Source organism: Cottoperca gobio, chromosome 12 (genome assembly GCF_900634415.1).
Source record: "Cottoperca gobio chromosome 12, fCotGob3.1, whole genome shotgun sequence".
In the NCBI taxonomy this organism is placed as follows: Eukaryota; Metazoa; Chordata; class Actinopteri; order Perciformes; family Bovichtidae; genus Cottoperca; species Cottoperca gobio.
The window spans coordinates 2,505,576-2,524,972 of record NC_041366.1 but is presented as its reverse complement, the minus strand read 5'-3'; the positions used below and the strand labels follow the sequence as shown (position 1 = coordinate 2,524,972).

The window sequence follows — 19,397 nt, the reverse complement described above, 5'->3', positions numbered from 1 at the left end:
TCGGAGCAGAGGAGTCTCCGGCAGCGTCTTATCTATGGACAAACTTTTCCTATTCTCCAAACACTGTCCGGACTGCTGCCGTGACGTCACCAGCCTCTCCACCAATGAGGGGCTGTATCAGTCCTGCACGTTTCACTGATATGAAAGTGATCATTTATTTGCTCATATATTACCTATCGTCTATTTGTAATTAAAGTATGATTACGCAAAAGAAAATATTTCTAATGAGGCGACATTCTCACTTCCAATATCCAAATATCTACACATACATTATGGATAGGTTGCCTGAAGGTGCACAGGTTCAGATCAGAGCTTGCCAGCTGTTTTGTTTCTACTTTATATAAACACAGCTAAAGAACAATATCAACTAATGCATCTTTACCAAAATGTGTCCAAATCTGGCAGAAACTGAGCGACCAGTTGAAAGCTAAATAATGGACACCTTGTGTTAAAATAGTTTTTGTTATCTAGTTTCAAGACCTTTATCATTTCAGATTGTTCTCACATGGTGCATATTCTTAACAAAAAGTTGCTGAATTAAATGATCACAAAATCATTTACAAACTAAAACTGAGGTCAGGAAATGTAATTCCATTTTAGGTGAACTGGTTGTTCTCTAGACAAGTAATGAGGCTGCCATGTGTTGTCTGCTGTGTGCATTGTACTCAATGGGATCTTGGGGGAAACAGGATACACCCACAAGGACCAGACAGAATCGGGTAAAGGGAATGTGATCACATTTGTTGTTATGGTGAATTCATTCATCATATTAATGAGCATGTCCACAGCTGGATTTGTATGAAAAAAAGAAAAACACAAACTAATGTTTTATTCTTTCAGACTTTTCCCACAATTACAAGTTAACTTCAACAACTTTAAATTGAAAAGAAGGACATGTTGGAAATACAGTAGGAAGTGATGAACTGACACATTATTCCAAAGGTATATTGTGTACGTTTTGTAACCCCCATATGATGGTAGTATGATATCATAACTAACATTATATTTAGTTTTTATTGAAAAGTGTAAGAGTGTAGTCACTTTGTTGCATCAATGCAACACTGTCACCGGAGAAGTATGTAATCAGTTATTTTACTTCGCAACAATGCCAAATGTTATACCTATTGTAGCATCAGTTTGAGAGGAATGTTACTTATTGGTTGTAGTACATGCTCTCTGATGGGCTTCTCTATATGTTAACCCCATCGAGAACCATTGACTCATAGCCCTTGTGAATCTCGTCACAAATCCAATTGCCATTGAGCTGACACATTGGAGCCTCTGGGGCTCGCGCACCGTAGCAGACAAAAAGCCGGTCAGGATTCCTCAAACTAGCTATACGGATCTCGTAACAGCGTGGTTATTCAGAGGGACAGGGTGCGAAGGCTCCCCTAAGTGTTAACACTTAGCTTTATGAAGCAAAGAGCTCATTTAAACAGGATGAAGCTCTACGCCCATAGTCTCTGCATGACAGTTGCCATCTTGTGTGACAGAGTTGAGTGTGCACCGCTCTCATCCCTGAAATTGGCGGTAAATACGGTAGTGGCCGGGAAGCCATGGCGTCTAACAGGTAGAAAGGAGCCCAACAGTACCCTGTAGCGTGGTAGGAACATGAACCGAACATGGCCGCTGCTCTTCAGGCTAACCCGCTATGAAAGCCATATTGCTCCTCATCATATTCATCCTAAAGTTTGGAGCTGCCTTCTTTGCCAGTGCTGGGCTGGTGGGGAGGAAGCGGATGGACTCTGTTAGTCAGGATGCCCGGGAAGAGCGCAAGAAAGGCGGGGCAGAAGTTGGCCGACAGCAGAAGCAGTTTTTATAGTGTGCGATTGCTACCTCTTCATTGGGTGGTGAATTCAAAGATCTGTTTTAGGGTGCCGAGGCGGAGCCTCGATGGGGTTGACCAATAGCAAAGTTTGTTAGTGGGCGTATCACGTACGAAATACAACTGTATGATTATGCAGTTACAATAAAGTTACAATGCTGCTCTGAACATTTTTATTAAAATTATTTATCTGAGTACAGAAGTGTTCTTTGCTAAACTAAGTGTGGTTTCCAAAACAGTATTTACTAATTGTGTATAGATTAGTTATAAATCATTAATAAGAACCTCCTTGATTTGCCATGTTGCGATAAATCTAAAGATAAACCTTTTTAACTTACTAATAAGCCATTTAATCTGTACTTACAAATGTTATGTCACCAATGAAGAAGGGTTTCTACAACAACCCCTCAAGTCTGCAGTTGTAAATCCAAGTTCGATATCAAAATCCAATCAAATCCTGTTTTATTGTCAATCATACACAGTACAACAGCAGCGATGCTGTACATATATTATATATATATTTTGGATAATTTCCCCTCAGGAGAGGTCATGGCAAAAGCTCAGCGAAATTTGTCAAAAGATTACCTTTGGTCTGGAAAGCAGCCCTGTAACTAGAAATTCTTTCTGGGGCTTCAGTTGAACAGCACTTTGACTCTGCTGCCACCTGCTGGTATAAGTAGTGTTGCGCACCTCATCAATAATAAGCTGCAGACTGATCAAAATAAGCTTATCAAGAGTTAAATCCAAATAACCTCCCACCATTTTCAAAATCTAAATTTGCTCATAGTGGACTGAAGAATTCTTGAATTGCTTTCCTCTAACTTTGTAGTTTGTATTCTGTACAAACACACACCTCCTCAGATTCATGACAGGGGCCAAGACTTGACCTTTATATTAGAGAGAGACCGTGTAGTAGTGGGGTTGTGCCAGACAGGTAAGATTTAAATTGCTTAGGGCCAGGTTCGTCTTGAATCTAGTTGTGACAGTGCTTCTCTCCTCACCCCATGTCTTGACCCCCCCTAGGTCACCCAGGGTGCAAAGAGACCCCCTTTCCCACACAGCACTCATGGCCTGACACACCTCCGTGGGGCAGAAAGAACTACAGAACGTCACAGGAAGTCCTTTCTCCCTGTGGCTATAAGACTTTACAGCGCATCCACCTCAGGTCGTGAGAGGGACAGAGGAGACCTCAGGTCAGAGGTTTACCTCCTATTCTTCGTGTGCAAACATGTGACAAAACTGTGTGACGTATGCGTGCAACGCCATGTTGGTTGGTATACAAATCAACAATTGCGTCTAAAGCGAACAACAACCACAATACAACTCTGACTTCTTCAAAGTATTTTGACTCTCTGGAGTCCTCTGCAAAGGCAAGATTCAGAGAAAAAGTCCAAATTTGCGGCCTTGACCCGTACACGCTAAAGCCGTCGGATTATATTGAGGATTTGGATTCATTACCGCTGATTGAATATCCGGATATTGTGAACTACCTTGTGCTACAAACCTTGTGGGCAACCAACGCACAAATGAAGGCATACAAGAGCTTAGATGCTTATAATTTCTTTGTTTCTGGCTGGGTTGGTAGTCTTCTTACTAAACCACTGAAAGATGACAGGGTGCTCGTCCATGCCCGTGTAAATCACTGTCAAAGAGCTCGAGATACACCGCTCAAGCCGTGGTTTGTGAGTGAGAAGAGCAGCGATGTTATCCTCGCACACTGTGATTGTATGGTTGGATTAAGCGAAGCATGTTCTCACATTGGTGCTTTGCTTTTCGCAAGTGAAGTAGTCTCAAGAATAAGCCAAACAAAAGTGGACGCCACACACAAACGGGTGAATTGTGCTTTTTCTTCTGTTAAATCCTTACGAGTTATGTTGCTAAACAAGCTTACGGCGTTCGGTAGACAGCAATTCATCCCTCTTTTGTGGATCGTTGTTTTTTATGATTTTAGGAAATCTAAGGAAACCGTTTCACTGGGTCACGAGTAGCGTTATTACCACAATTATACACTGCGCACAAGATTGGCATTTTCTTTCAATCTTTTACGTTTAAATACAAAGAACATTATGAAGCGTTGCAGCAACTCACACGTGAACGGGCGCAGTCTTGGTTGTATATACCAACCAACATGGCTGATTTACGGGTTGGGACGAAAGCGTGACGTCACATGCACACGATCTATATTGGACCGGCTCGTTGCAGAGACACAAGCTCAGGGCTCCCACTAATTCAGCGTAATGGTGAGTTTTTGTATGCACTTTATATCTGTTTTATGCCGGCCGTATCGTTTTTTTACGAAATATTTATTCAACCACCCCCCTGGTCTGCGAACATATTGCTTTACATGAAACCGGTCCGTGGCATAAAAAAGGTTGGGGACCGCTGGTGTTGAAGATGTAGGTTTAGCTGTGGGGGAAAAGGTCGGACATGGCAGTTTAAAATCACTGGCGCGGATGAACAGCGGCGTTGTCATTTTCCTGGACCAGCTGGAGAAGGTGAACCGCGTCATCGAGACAGGTATCGTGGCAAATGATTTGTTTGTGCAGGTGTTGCCACTGGCCCTGCCCGCAACCAGAGTAGTTATATCTAACGTCCCTCCGTTCATAACTGATGAATTCCTCAGTAGAGAGCTGTCCAGACACGGGAAAGTTGTTTCCCTGGTGAAAAAGATCATGTCTGGATGTAAGTCTCAGTTACTGAAACACGTAGTGTCGCACCGTAGACAGGTATATATGATACTTAATAACCGGGATGTGGAGCTCAACCTCCGGTTGAGTCTACGTTAAAGTAGATGACTATGACTATGTGATTTTTGCGACTTCATCAGTTATGAAGTGTTTTGGTTGCGGAGAGGAGGGACACACCGCGAGAGCCTGTCCGAGGCACGGGGAGCCAGCTCAGTCTGGTCCAGGAGGGGCGGCGGCTGCTGCGGCGGAGTCGTCCACGGCTGCGCCGGTTGTAGTCGAGCAGCGAGTGGCTGCTGCTGAGGGGGGGATCTCACCGCAGGGGGCGACCGCTGACGCGGTGGTGGTGGTGTGGTGTGGTGTGGTGTGGTGTGGTGTGGGGTCAACATGGGGTAAAAGTGGAGTAATACTTTCCAGATTTGACCGTTGTTAATACCTCAGCCAGACTCCATGAGCCACTGACCAGGAGGTTTTTAGATTACAGAAACTTGTGCTAAAAGTAATTTAAAAAAAACAAGCAAACGTTTTTTTAGTCTTTTTAATTGTTTGTGCATATTTATAGTGCCAGTGCACAGTTAACACCCAAGCCGGACTTGTTCACACCGAACACAAAAGGTAAACCATCTGTGTATCCCAGACCTAATCATGGCGGTGGCAAAATAGCAGCCCTGTTGTCACGGTGAGGAAAAGGTGAGGACCCAAATGCAGTACACTGGACAAGGTTCTAACAAAAAGAGAGCTTTATTTTATAAAAAGCTAGTAAAAATACAAAGTAACAAATAAAACTGAAAACACACACCAGGAAGACACAAGGAGCACGAGGCCCGGAGCACGAGGCCCGGAGCACGAGGCCCGGAGCACGAGGCCCGGAGCACGAGGCCCGGAGCACGAGGCCCGGAGCACGAGGCCCGGAGCACGAGGCCCGGAGCACGAGGCCCGGAGCACGAGGCCCGGAGCACGAATAGGGGTGACACATAGATGACGAACTCACCAGGAACACTGGGACAGACAGGGATATATACACACAGACACTAAACGAGGGAACGAGACACAGCTGGGAGAGAAAGGCAAATACACAGGAGGAAACTAATGAAGGGAACGAGACACACCTGGGGAGAAAGGCAGAAAACACAAGGGCAGGAAGTAATACCAGACATGACACAAGGGGAAGGGAACATTTCAAAAATAAAACAGGAAACAGAAACCAAGATCATAACACCTGTTTAGATATTAACTGCATCATCATCCTCTTCTCTCCACAGTCCTTTCAATACAAAGACACTAGGGGGGGAAATAAGCTAATTAACACTTAGTACAGCTGTGGCAGATGGAAATGTCATTATTTGTCAGGTACTTGGTTATAAACCAAAGTATTAGACACATTGAAATGTTGATCTGATGATGGCACTGGATGTAAAGATGAAAAGTCTATTTGTTAGCGAATAGTTGTCAAAGGTTGATTATAATGTTCTACTCTCTGTATTTATGGTTATAGAAGCTTTTCTTACAGTTTTTGTATAAGCCAAGGACAACGATTTGGTAATTAGTATTTTGATGGAAGATATGACAAGTTTTGTATACATGGTATCTATGGTGATTCAATTTCATAGCAATCCTTCCAATAGTTGTCCTGAAATGTAATTAAAACCCAAAATAACTTCACGGTGGCACGAGTGGTAAAGTGATGGGATCACCAAAGTCAGTAAGTAACCTACAAATGACCAAAGAAATATAAAACGACTACAAAGACAACTGCAAAAAGACACAAAATAACAAAAAAAGGAGCAAAACAGCCACAAAGAGACACAAATGACTACAAAAAGGGGAAAACAGCCATAACGAGAAACAAAATGTCTACAAAACGTATAAACCTGAAGGAGATGAAGCGCAGACAAACAGTCGCTCTGGAGATGCTGCAGAAGTGCAAAAGAGCAAGAGAGTAAGCCAAGCTCTGCTGAGCTCTGCCCTCTGATGGGAGCCAGAGTCCACACAGAGAGCCTGCCCTCCGACCACAAGTCAGCTGAGATGAAAAAGAAAACTGGGTTGGAGAGACAAACATGGACAGTGTGCCTGCCAAAGACAACAGCGCCATCTATCTCCTCTTTGCTGCAAAATCAAGCCCCAAATGTGAAGGTGTGTATCATAATCCTTCCATTGCTCTGCACTGACCTTGTATTTAACTAGTTAGTTTGTATTTAATTGTAAGTAAACTTCTATCTTCTTTTGTCTCAAGAAAAAAAAAAAAAGTAAATAAGACTGTTGTGGATGCAGGACAGACTGAAAGTTGAACACTAGGTTGATAAGTACCAGCAGCATACAGAGAAGAAGAGGTAGGAATGTGCAGGCTCAAAGCAGAGGAGTGATATGCAAACTATTCCCCGCTGTATACCGTTACGTTGGAGGATCTGCTCCTTAGAGAAACAGCATCCTGAAAGACAATTTCTAATTCACTTCATTTGTTTTGTTTGACTATTTACTGTGAAACTGTGCTCATGATGCTGCCTGCTGGGGAGAGTCAGCAGTGGCTCAGCTGGGGATCAGACACTATGTAAGCATGATGGCTACCTGCTCCTGATGAGAGGCTCACGGCCACACCACCCTGCTCCTCCCGCCTGTCATGTTTACCTGTCTGTGGACAGGAGTCTTCCACAACTAACCACTTGTAGAAGACTCCTGTGGCTGTGGGCAAGACTCTTGCCACACTTGTGGTAGAGTCCAGTCCACTGCCAGGTATGCGAAACAGTTTATTACAAAAATGAATAACGATTCTCCGCACGGGAAGGATGGTGTGGCTATGAGCCGCTCTCATCGGCCCTCCAGAACTCAGTCTCCTACAAGAGAACAGAAGCAGGTTACCATCATGCTTGTATAGTGTTGCTGATGACATGATTCTGTCCAGCTTTCTGAGGCCTGGCTGAGCCACTCCCCAGCAGGAGGCGCCATGACCACACTCCACCACTACACTGCGTTTCTTTGTTTGTGTGATGTATAAACCATAATAAAATTGTGTTGAAGTGAAAACCTCAAGCTGTCCTGATTACTGTCTTACATAAACAGTGGTTAAGATGTGTTGAAATATATTGATATGAAAAAGGTAATCTATCTAAAAGTTGTCAAGTTCCTGGCAGTGCTGCGAGCCAAGAAACATACATTACGTAAAATTCACACATTTTTGTACAAATTGAGCGTAGTTACCAAAGGTTAAGTTAAAACACACAGTTTATTTTGCATGTTTAAAATAACCTGAGACATTTGAACAGGCTCCGTGGGAGCTTTTGAAAACTCTTTTGAAAACAAAACGGTAATGACCGAACAACAAACTAGAATACAAATAAGACAAATAAAAATAAGCTTGGTAATACTGGTGATGGACGAGACTGATGCAGAAGTGTTAGACAGAAGAAAAGGGGAATGATGTTTTAAAAAGCTTCAGTATGTTACAAGGCCACATGCTAGCACGGTAGTGGTGATAATACACAACCCAACACCAGGACCGGCTTCTAAATCGTAGATTTCAGGTCAAATGTTTTGCATGTATAAATGTTACTCTACATATAAAAGTGTTTTCAGTTCAAGTGCAGTTGTTTTTTAATCCATTCCTTGTTTAAGAGGCAGGAATATGTGGCAAGCCGAACTCATCCACCTTAAACGCCATCCTGACAACAAAATGATAAGAAAACAGCTAAATGACTGCTTTACATGTAAAGTGTTATTACTCTTTTAGATGTCTCATGTTCAACAATACAGATTCAGTCAGAGGGTATCAGAGCTGCTTGTAAACAGTGACGAGTGTTTCCCTGCATTCATTCTGCAGCAGCGGAATTATGGGCGCTGCTGCGAACATTTAACACGATCATTAATATCCTCTGCATATCTATCTATATATATATACATATATATGTGCAGTGTTTAACCGAGTGCAGGACTCAGGCTGCATTCACACCATACAGGCTACACAGGCTGTGGCAGTGCGTGCCGCAGGGGATACTGTAAAAAAAAAAACATGTCGGCCAGCGGTGAAAAGTTGAACCAGAATAAACTTTTGGAGAAACACAAACCGGCATCGAGCTGCGGACGACAGGCACTTAACAGGTGATCAATGGGTCATTTACTATAAGTGACACAACTGCAACACAACCCTGCGTAGCTGCGCTCATCACAACGCCTGATGTGGTGTGAGAGCACCTTCCTCCACACAGACACGGAGGAGCAGAGGAGAGAAAGGGGAAGTGGAGACACTTTGTCGGTACCAGTTACAAACAGGCTTAGTTTTAGGGAACGACACACTAACGTGGGGACGGATTTGGTGTTTTGGCTTATTTAAAGCTATTGTTCTGCACTTAAATGATTATACCTACTTGAAGCTAATGTACTTACAATATTCTTGTTGTTCATTTTCTAGATGTCTGAAATAACACTAATGATTATTGCAGAATGTCAGTTTTAATTTGAAGGTACAGAGCATTGTGAGAAACATCAGTGGACTCTTCTACAGCTAAGCCTCCACATGGTGCCTTATCAAGGGTTCATCCAGCTGGGCGAGCACATCCTGGGTTAATATTTCACTTTTATTTGTGGCTGATGATGCTGACATAAGTATGTATTTGCTTTATTTTGTCACAAAGATCTTCTTTTTGTTTTCCCTCAAGTAAAGTTTCAGCTCCTGCACTCATCCATCCAGCCCCTCCATCAGTAAATGTTTTTTGTGTTGACCCAAAATCCAAGCAGCTCTGAGGGAACATGAGCAGGTTGTTGGGCAGTGAATGAAGGCTCAGGATCCTGCTGGATGCATCATGTTGGGCTCTGACACCTCAGTTCAGACTTGAGTGGGTATGTTTGGTCAAACACTTTGTGCTTTGTCTCATAGTGGCGTTTCACATTGACACTTTTAATGGATGGCTTAACTCGCATGCAATTGGATTGAAAATCCCGTAATAATATATTGATTATATTACCGGGTCCGTACAGGTCGGCGTATGGGTCCTGACTCGGGCCTACGCAGTACAGCAGGGGTGCCCACACTTTTTGGGCTTGTAAGCTGCTTTTGAAATGTCCAGGTCCAAGTGATCGACCTGTACTAAAAACTGCTGTCGGAGGTTTTTGCGACGGGGGGGTTTGCTGGTGCGTAGTTCACTCCACTCGTCTCCTTTCCTCCGCTTTGTCTCTGACTTTAGGTGTGTGTGCGGGAGCGAAACAGTGGTGAATGCGCAAGGCAAGAAAAAAACAAAAAACTTGAATTTCTGGGGGCGCGGGGATCCGTTGGGGGAATATATATGTATATGTGTTTTAACGGTGCGCGATCTGTCGACCTTTTGGGCACCCCTGCAATAGAGCAACCATTGGATGTATAAAGAGAGGAACCTTTATTTGCTGGTGGATAACTACCCTTCAAAATAAAAGCGCCAATGTCCTGCTTTGAGATTTATTATGAATTAGAACAATCGTTATTGCATAATATCATGTACAGACTTTGTATTTGCATTCTGTTTTTAATTAACTGGCTCTGCAAAAATAAAGGCTTTAATACTTGACTCTTGTAGATCTATATAAATTACGCTTTTAGTCTGAAGAAAGAAAAGGCCGACTGGAATCTGCGTTCTTCATAACGGAACACATCGGTGGCTAGTTACCTGTCTGTCCCTGGTACGGACAGACAGCATTAAGCTGGTAACTTGGCAGACAGGTCAACTTGACGGTATGTCGGCAGCGGGTTAAAGTGTCTTACAGCACAATGACGGGAACACTGACGTGTTTGAGATATTATTGGACTAGCTTAATGCTAGAAATTCCACAGTGGTAACGACTATGGAGAATAATAACCGTACTCGGGACTCGGGACATCTGTAACGCGGCTGACAGTCGGAATGAAACTTGGCTACACAATATTTTCCTGGAGCTGTGCACAGTTTCAAATGGGACGTGCGACCCTGAACGTCTGTTTAACTTCTTAAATGATTCTACCAGAGGTGGAAAGTGTATTTTTCCACATCAGGTAGGACGCTGATGCTCTACAGAGAGATGCTGGACACACGTCAGCAGCTCCTCGGACAACGCTAGCATTCATACATCCACCGCAGAGCCAAACTCTCCGTAGGGGAAGCAGCAATGGCTGTGAAATCAAGGAGACCATGGATGACCGTGATTTTCGGGGTATTTCTCGGATTCACTGCGTCCTCGTGGCTCATCGTATCTCAGGTTCTGGAAAGTAAAGGGAAGAAATCTCCCGCGTGTTTGTACTATAGAGACTCCTCCGCCGGCAAAGGTCCTGTCCTCGTCGGGCACAATCAAGCAGTTAAATACGGGGACAGCCCGCAGGTGAGTCAGGAGGAGGACAGGGTATTCAGTACGGGGAACAGTAGCGGAGATACCGGGAGACCCGCAAGCAGACCAACGCATTTCCTCTATGTCGGCGTGATGACAGCGAAGAAATATGTGCGGTCTCGCGCCGTGGCTGCGTACAAGACCTGGGTGAGCTCAATTCCAGGGAAGGTGGAGTTCTTCTCGAGCGCTGGGTCTGGATCCATCCACTTGCCCGTCCCCGTCCCGGTGGTTTCACTGGCAGGTGTGGACGACTCCTACCCACCACAGAAGAAGTCCTTCATGATGCTGAAGTACATCCACGACCACTACCTGGATAAATACGAGTGGTTCATGCGGGCAGATGATGACGTTTATATAAGAGGTGATTGTTCTGGGAGTGAAGCTGATGGTTCGTGTGTGTGTGTGTGTGTGTGTCTGTCTGTGTGTCTGTGTGTCTGTGTGTGTGTGCGTGTGCCATGAGGAACAGTGGTTCCCATAGTCCACATATATAGTTTTTTTCATACAGAATTATGAGGAGGTATTATGTTGGTATAGTCTAATATATATAAAAAATGACACTTTTGAAAAATATATATTATATTTTACATAGCAACATATACCCTTACCAAAATCTTAACCTCATTTAAGTCATTTTAAGAGCAGTTTGTGTTGTAGATGGCTCTGTCACAAAACCAAACGTGTTAAACCAAATGACAGCAAACACAGTAGGGCCCCAGCGGGTCTGCTTATTGGCTAATCCTGCCAAGTTTAAAACATTATACTGTTTGATACCGACTTTGTAGTTGTGGTCATCATTAATAATAATAACATTATACCTACCAAGTTAATTGATGACATCTGAGAACCTTGGGTTGGAAACAAACCACCAAGTTAGACAAACTTGTGTTGAAGAGAAAACAAAGGTGAAAAGGAAAATGATCACCCAACCCGTCCGTTGTACACATCCATTACAGTTTACAGACCCACTTCCTGCTTCAACGGTGACCTACTGTACTTAGCTTAGTTGTGTGCACACAACTCCTATGCAATGAGGGATCATTACTGATGTTTTAGGTGCAGTTACTTTCAGTTTTACCTCCAAAACTGAGGTTTTGGTCTGTCCCCTGACTGCTTGTCTCTTGTCCTGTGAGACTTATTTTCCTATAATAATATATTGTATAAGAACAGAGGGTGTTGTATGCTGTGTGCAGATTGTAAAGCCCCGCTGAGGCAAAGTTGTGATGTGTGATATTGGGCTGTATAAACAATTGGCTTGACTTCATTAATAGTAATGATGGCCATTGGGACGATAATAAGACCCCAGATTTTATAAAGCTAAACGATCCTTTAACCCAATGGTTCCCAAAGTGGGGGGCGCGCCCGCAGAGCTATTGCAAGGACTTGCTCAAGGCTTGAGCCCTGCTAGCATAACATGGACACGTTTGTGACAGGGCTCCCAGGGGGGGCTCGAAAATATTCTTATCTACAAAAGGGGGGCCCTGCAGAAAAAGTTTGGGAACCACTGCTTTAACCTAATCTAAAAGTTGATTTTAAATGACTGAGTTTTATGTTATTCTGCTGTTAGTGACAGCATAACAAGGGCTAGGTACCTCAACATTGTTTGTTGTACTGATCAAATAAGGTCCATAACACTAAGTATTGACACATTTCCTTATTTTTTATATATATAAATATTTTTTAAAGTTATGTTTTTGGGATTTTCATGCCTTTATGATAGAGAGCAGTGAAGATTGTGAAAGGGGGAGAGAGAAGGGGAACTGTGGCAAGGACTCAGCCTTTGTATATGGGTCCCCCATGCTACCGGGTGAGCTACCGGGGGGCCCTCATTTTTTTTATATATAAGCCAAGGTATCTGCGTGCACAGTTACGTCCAGGTAAACTGAATATGGAGTCCATTTCATGTTGTTTGGATCATTATATGATGATTTATGGACCACTCTTTTTGGTAAAATGTCCTTAATTTCTGCTGAGATCTTCTGGATGAATGGTGTTTTAGGAAGGGAACTTTTAGTGTGGCTGATGTCTCTGTGGAGCCTGGCACAGAAGACACACTTCTGTTCATGTCTCAAGTGTGTCACTACTGCAATGGAAATGTTTGGTGTCTTATAATTCCATGTTGGCTGGAAAGTGTGAACTCATATGTGCATGACACAAATACGTAAATAAACACATCATTTAGTTTTGTTTCATGCCATATTTCATTTTTGCCATTTTTAAAGCTGACATCACACATTGATGGATTTGATAAGTTGATAAGTTGGGCATGCCTTATCAAATGAATAATGCATTATTTTTGTAGAAACATATGTTGGCAAAGTAACACATCAAAACAGAATGCATTTTCCATTTGTTTCAACCTTTTCCCACACCAGGATGATAAAAGCCCATCTAATTTCTCCCACTTTACACCTGTGCCAGGTGAGAAGCTGGAGCAGTTCCTGCGCTCACTGAACAGCAGCAAGCCCCTTTACCTCGGCCAGACGGGCCTGGGCATGGCCGAGGAGCTGGGCAGACTGGCTTTGGAGCCCGGAGAGAACTTCTGCATGGGAGGCCCTGGGATGATCTTCAGCAGAGAGGTTCTACGCAGGATGGTCCCTCACATCAGTACCTGTCTGAGGGAGATGTACACCACCCACGAGGATGTGGAAGTGGGCCGCTGTGTGAGGCGCTTTGGAGGAACACAGTGCGTGTGGTCATATGAGGTATGGACTGAGTGTGCTCTTTGTTCTTTGATACACTATCATGAAGTCTATATTCAGTGACAGTAGGGATCACTGCTGCTGGAATTCAGGTAACTTTACTTTACAGGTGAATAACAATATCATTTCTATTAAACAGGTTTCAGTACCGATTTAGTTAGACTTCATTTAAACAAACAGCAGGAAGACTAGTTCTGTCTGTTATTAGGTGATAGACAATCATGGAAAAGCCAGTCCACTTTATATCAGCGTGTTTACGGGAACATTGTTCAGTTGTATTACCTTTAAAGGGGTTTAAGTGGACTATGAAAAACATTATGACGGACATCTTCTATACACAATAGACAAATAGCAAAACAGTGAAAAGGCTGAATCTGTAAGTCAATGATTATTAGATATGCTTATGCTAATGTATTACTTGTTTGTTAGTTAGTGAACTCAAACCCCTGTGAGCATATTCAGTGACGTTAGGAGGAAGGTTGGGTCGTCAGTAATACATGTTCCTCAGGCTGCCGTCATCATACAGTCTGCATCAAAGTGAAAACAACACAATCTTTCCTTTTTGTATCAAGTTGCTTATTCTTTTGTTAAGCATATTGAATACAAGTTTTCAGCACGTTGATGATTAATGTGGGAGCAGATAGCAGTGGCTGCTTTAATGACACAGCACGCTGTAATTTAGTTTTTGAACGTGTTAGTTGATCGATATAGTTAATTGCTTTTTGCTGTTTGTTCCACTCACTCCTCATATGGCCTGCACTCTTCTTCTTAGTTTTCCACTGTGCTGCCCACATAGTGGAACATCTTAGTTTGTCTGGTTAAAACAAGGTGGCAAACGGTAAAAAGGGTCGAGTGTAGTTAGTGCTGGTAGTAGGACATGATCCATGCTCTAATCATCCTGTTACAACTCTTTCCACAGATGCAGCAGCTCTTCTATGAGAACTATGAACACAACAAGAAAGGTTTCATTGAAGAACTTCACAGCAGCAAGATCCACAACGCCATTACACTTCACCCCAACAAAAGGCCTGCCTACCAGTACCGGCTCCACAGCTTTATGCTCAGCCGTGAGATCTCCAGGCTTTGTTACCGCACCATCCTGCTCCACCGCGAAGGCCTGATGATGAGTTACCTCAGTGATACAGAAGTACTGTGGGAGGACCAACAGCTAGGCTCCCCCCCTTCCTACATGCGCTATAAGCCCAATGAGAGAAATGATGTCATTGAATGGGATTTCCTGACTGGCCGCCATATTTATTCTGCTGCTGAGAATAAGATTGCCCGACAAAGCCTTGGCAACTTGCTTCGGACTGCACTTGAAGACATTATACTCCAGGTCATGGAAATGATTAACGAGAACTCCAAAACCCGTGGCCGTGTAATTGACTTTAAAGAGATCCAGTATGGCTACTACAGGGTGGATCCAATGCATGGCGCAGAATACATCATAGACTTACTCCTTCTCTACAAGAAACATAAGGGACGCAAAATAACAGTGCCTGTGAGGCGGCACGCTTACCTTCAGCAATCCTTTAGCCGACCCTTCTTTACTGAAACTGAAGAGTTAGATGTGGCTGAACTCGTGGCTGCCATCAACTCTGAATCCCAGTCCCTGTCTTTCCTCTCCAACTCTCTGAAGTTCCTGTCACCTTTCCAGGTCTATGAATCAAATAGAGAAATGTGGGAGCAAAGCCAAAGAAAGGTCAACATCCTTGTCCCATTATCTGGCCGCTATGACAACTTTGTCCGCTTTATGGAGAACTTTGAGAAAGTGTGTTTGATACCCAAACAAAATGTTAAGCTCTCCATCATTCTGGTGGACAATGGGAACAATGAGAACATAGGAAAACACACTCCGTTAATCAAAGAGTACAACAGGAAGTATCCCAAAGCTGACCTGTCCATCATCCCCATGACGGGCAACTTTTCACGAGGACTTGCTCTTGAGCTGGGCTCTTCACAGCTTGATAATGACTCTCTACTCTTCTTCTGCGATGTTGACCTCATCTTTAGTGGCGATGCCTTGCAACGCTGCAGAGACAATGCTGTCCAAGGGAGACAAGTCTATTTCCCTGTTGTCTTTAGTCAGTACAACCCCAAGATCGTGTACTCTGAGAAGGCCCCAAGAGAAAACAAATTTGTTCTGACCAAGAAAAGTGGTTTCTGGCGAGATTATGGATTTGGAATCACTTGTGTTTTCAAGAGCGATTTATTAAAAGCCGGTGGTTTCGACACCTCAATCTTAGGCTGGGGACTGGAAGATGTAGACTTGTTCACAAAAGTGATTAATTCTGGTTTGAAAGTGTTACGCAGTCAAGAACCAGGAATTGTCCACGTTTATCATCCTGTCCACTGCAACACAAGCCTTGAGCAGAAGCAACACAAAATGTGCCTTGGGTCAAGAGCAAGTACGTTTGCATCGACAATGCAGTTAGCCGAGCTGTGGCTGGAGAAACACATAGAGGCAGGGTATAACAGAACTTCATCCTGACATTCCAGCCCCCCTGAACTCCTCCATACCTCCTCGCAGTTAGCTGGAATGCAGACAGCGATGGACCGTGTGTTGTTGTGTGACAGTGGGTCACAGGTCTTTGTAGGCTGGACAATGTGACCAAGAAAGGACCCGTGACTCCAAAGGCCATTAAGGCCACACACGACCCAAATCCAAACTGACCAGACAGCAGCGAGGAATCCAGAGGAAATAGAACACAAACATGTTGGAAATGGAGGATTTTGATTGACACAGCACCGCACACACAGTGAAATCTAGACTCTGCATTTAACCCGTCCAAGTATTAGGAGCAGCAGGCAGCTACTATACAGCGCCCGGAGAGCAGTGTGGGGGTGGTGCCTTGCTCAAGGGCACCTCGGCAGTGCGCAGGAGGTGAACTGGCTCCTCCCAAAGCACCAGTCTGCCGTAATCGAGTCTAAGATCGCTACACCCAAGTTGTTGGAGGCCTACATAACACAAGTGTCTGCTACCTTATCCAGTTCCAAACCAGCTGGGGAAGCCGCTGACTGAATCCAAGTTGGCTGTTAGTCGGCATTGGACATTGTACAGTTCACTTCAGCATTACACATTTATTGATATATTATCTACCGTGCCAATATAGAGCTTCTGGACCTTACAGCTCTTTAGGGTTTGGGTTAGGGGTAACTAACTCTAACATTTATATTACATGTGTAAATGTATAAATTGGGGAGTCTCAAGCTTGGGATTTATATTTTTTAAATGACCCAAAGAACAAGCTATATCACCCAAAATACCTGACGGGAGATAGCAAGTATTATATTATATTAATTATGGTTGAATCATAAGGATGTTGAAGTGTTCAGTACGCAGCAGGATCACCACCTGCAGTAAAACAGTGAAAGGAATCCTCTGTGAGTCTGCTCTTCACAGTGAAGTGATGGTGGAATGTGGATGGCTGCTGTGCCATGAGCAGCATCGTCTGTAGGTGTGTGTGCGTGTGTGTGTGTGTGTGTGTGTGTGTGTGTGTGTGTGTGTGTGTGTGTGTGTGTGTGTGAGAGAGAGTTTGCCTACTTTAATGTACCTTAATCTCCCAGTGAATCTTTCAAAGTTCCCTTGTGCAGACCTGCAGCTGATGCTGCTCGCTGTCCCTGCCCTGATTCCTGTTCTACTGTACTTATATTATTTGCATGTTCTTTAGCAATTTCTCTCATTTCCACTCACAAGTCTAGTTGTTTTCTCTCTGACCTGTGGTTGTCATCATTTCTTAACCATTTTCTTTTTTTTTTAAATGCCAAACCATCCAGCAGCTCACTGCTGTCCTGACTGTTTTTTTCCATTAATCGAAATGTAACTCTGTAGGACAGCTGATAGAATGTTAACAATGTGCATAGCAGTGATCATGAGTGTGGCGTTTGCTCAAGTCCTTTTAAAATTCAAGCAAATACCTAAATCCTGGTTTGGCCATAAATCCAGTCCCTGAACGTAGTTTTACTCGGTTGAAGGGTGGAACAATTTAGACGAGCTTTGTACCCTTTCAGCATTGATTAACAGGTCAAAAGGAATTTAGATGTCCAAATCAAACTGGGATGAAGTTGGTTGAAAGATAATTAGTTTTCACTAGATGACTATATTTCAGTGTGTAGTTAGGACCTTCACATTGGAAAATATAGCCAGTTATATGTAACCTAGATGCCTAAGTAATGTTTACTGATCCATTACTTGAGCCCAGTTGTATTGTTTACATCCAGGTGTTTTTGACCTTACTGAGCAGCTGCTTGACAGACTGAAGCAACATATGATGACATGATGAGCGTTATAGGTAATGTCTATCTCACGGTAATGTCTCTCTGTGCGGGATTATTCTTTGAATAAGTCGATTATGTCGACAGGGGCGGTGCCACCTTGATGACCAACAGTTTGACTCCATCCCCCGCTCACTACCGAATAATAGAAGCAAAAATGCCAAAAATAAATCATCTTGAAAAGATAAAGTACATTCGTACAAAATAATGTGTAGTAAAAATCTTCTGTGTTGGCCAAAATAGGCAGCACAGGTTGGACACAGTAATGGACATGTCATGGTATCAAACATAGGGTTATATCTATTCCAATCACATGTTGGGCACACCTGACACCGGACACTTTGAACGGCGTTGGCGCAGAACGTTGGCGCAGAACGTTGGCGCAGGGTCAGTTCCTCTGATGGTACATTCAGGTACCTGCAGTGCGATTCCTATGTTTGTGTGGCCTTCAGTTCTGCACAGTAAGCTTCCAGTTCCAAAGGATATTGTTGAACAAAGGTCTTTGCCGTTACTTCATGGCTTCTACTGGACTCTTAATTCATTGTTATTATCTTAGCTTTTTCTCCCTGCCGTAGTTATTATGACGTTTACACTTCTGCCTCAGGACACATTTTACCACCTCGTGCATTGCAGCATTTTTGCCACCATGACAAAAATGTTCCTTGAATTACTGCATACAAAATGTACAGAAACCTTTCTTGTTGTAACATTTATCATATTGAGAAACTGAGCAAATATTTTTTGTCATGAGTGCAGCAGCTGTGCAGAATTCTCCTCTATTTTTTCAGCAATACAAAAAGATAAATAGTGAAGGGAAAAATGTCAGTTGTGTGTGATCATCAGGCTATCTCTAAGGGATAGTTAGTGAATAAAGCTCAAATATATAGCTTAATATATTGATAGTCATGTAATCGGATTTTATATTACAGTTTGTTATGTAAAATAATCAAGTGAGTGACATGGATCAGATTCACGGCACTAGAAACTGTTAACATTTCTACAGAAGCGCATTGCAGAAAAAAGGAAGCTGTATCTTATAATAACGAGAAAACAATCTCCAGCTATTGTTATAATAAGATAGTTTCCTCCTTATTATTAGATACTAAGCCAGAATTACAAGGTAAAGACATTTTGAAATGAATGAATGCACTTCTGTACATTTGCATAGCTTCTGTCAAGAGTATGTTTATGTTTTTGTCACCCAGCAACATGGCTTTAAAGTCTGTTAGCAATAATAACTGCTATAGTAACAACTGATTATTTATAATAAATGTTTAAACACAGATATTTGGTCTTGTCTTTGTTTTCAGTCAATGCAAGAAGCTGAATTTGTGTTATTGTATTGTTAGATAAATCAGTGCATACTTGAGTAAAAGGACATTGTTTACAATGTTAGAACAAATAAGCTTTAAGATGCTTTAGGTGCACATCTTTTTCAGGGATTTCTGATTGCAGTATATAGTGCATACGCCACAGTGAGAATGTGGGCAATATATCCATATTTCTCCCTATTTTCTTGTGGCTCGGGTTTACTTTCTACAATTACAAATGTATGCATGGTGAGTATTTTAAGAGTAGATTATAGTATTTTTA

General features: G+C 42.9%; 1 protein-coding gene across 1 annotated transcript; it reads left to right on the top strand.

The window, feature by feature from the left end:
• The first annotated feature begins 10,614 nt into the window (after nucleotides 1-10,614).
• Nucleotides 10,615-19,087, top strand: chsy3 (chondroitin sulfate synthase 3). Its single transcript, XM_029445525.1, has 3 exons — nucleotides 10,615-11,191; nucleotides 13,249-13,532; nucleotides 14,449-19,087. The coding sequence occupies exons 1-3, from the start codon at nucleotides 10,615-10,617 to the stop codon at nucleotides 16,018-16,020; spliced, it is 2,433 nt and encodes an 810-aa protein (XP_029301385.1). The 3' UTR covers nucleotides 16,021-19,087.
• Nucleotides 19,088-19,397: the final 310 nt, after the last annotated feature.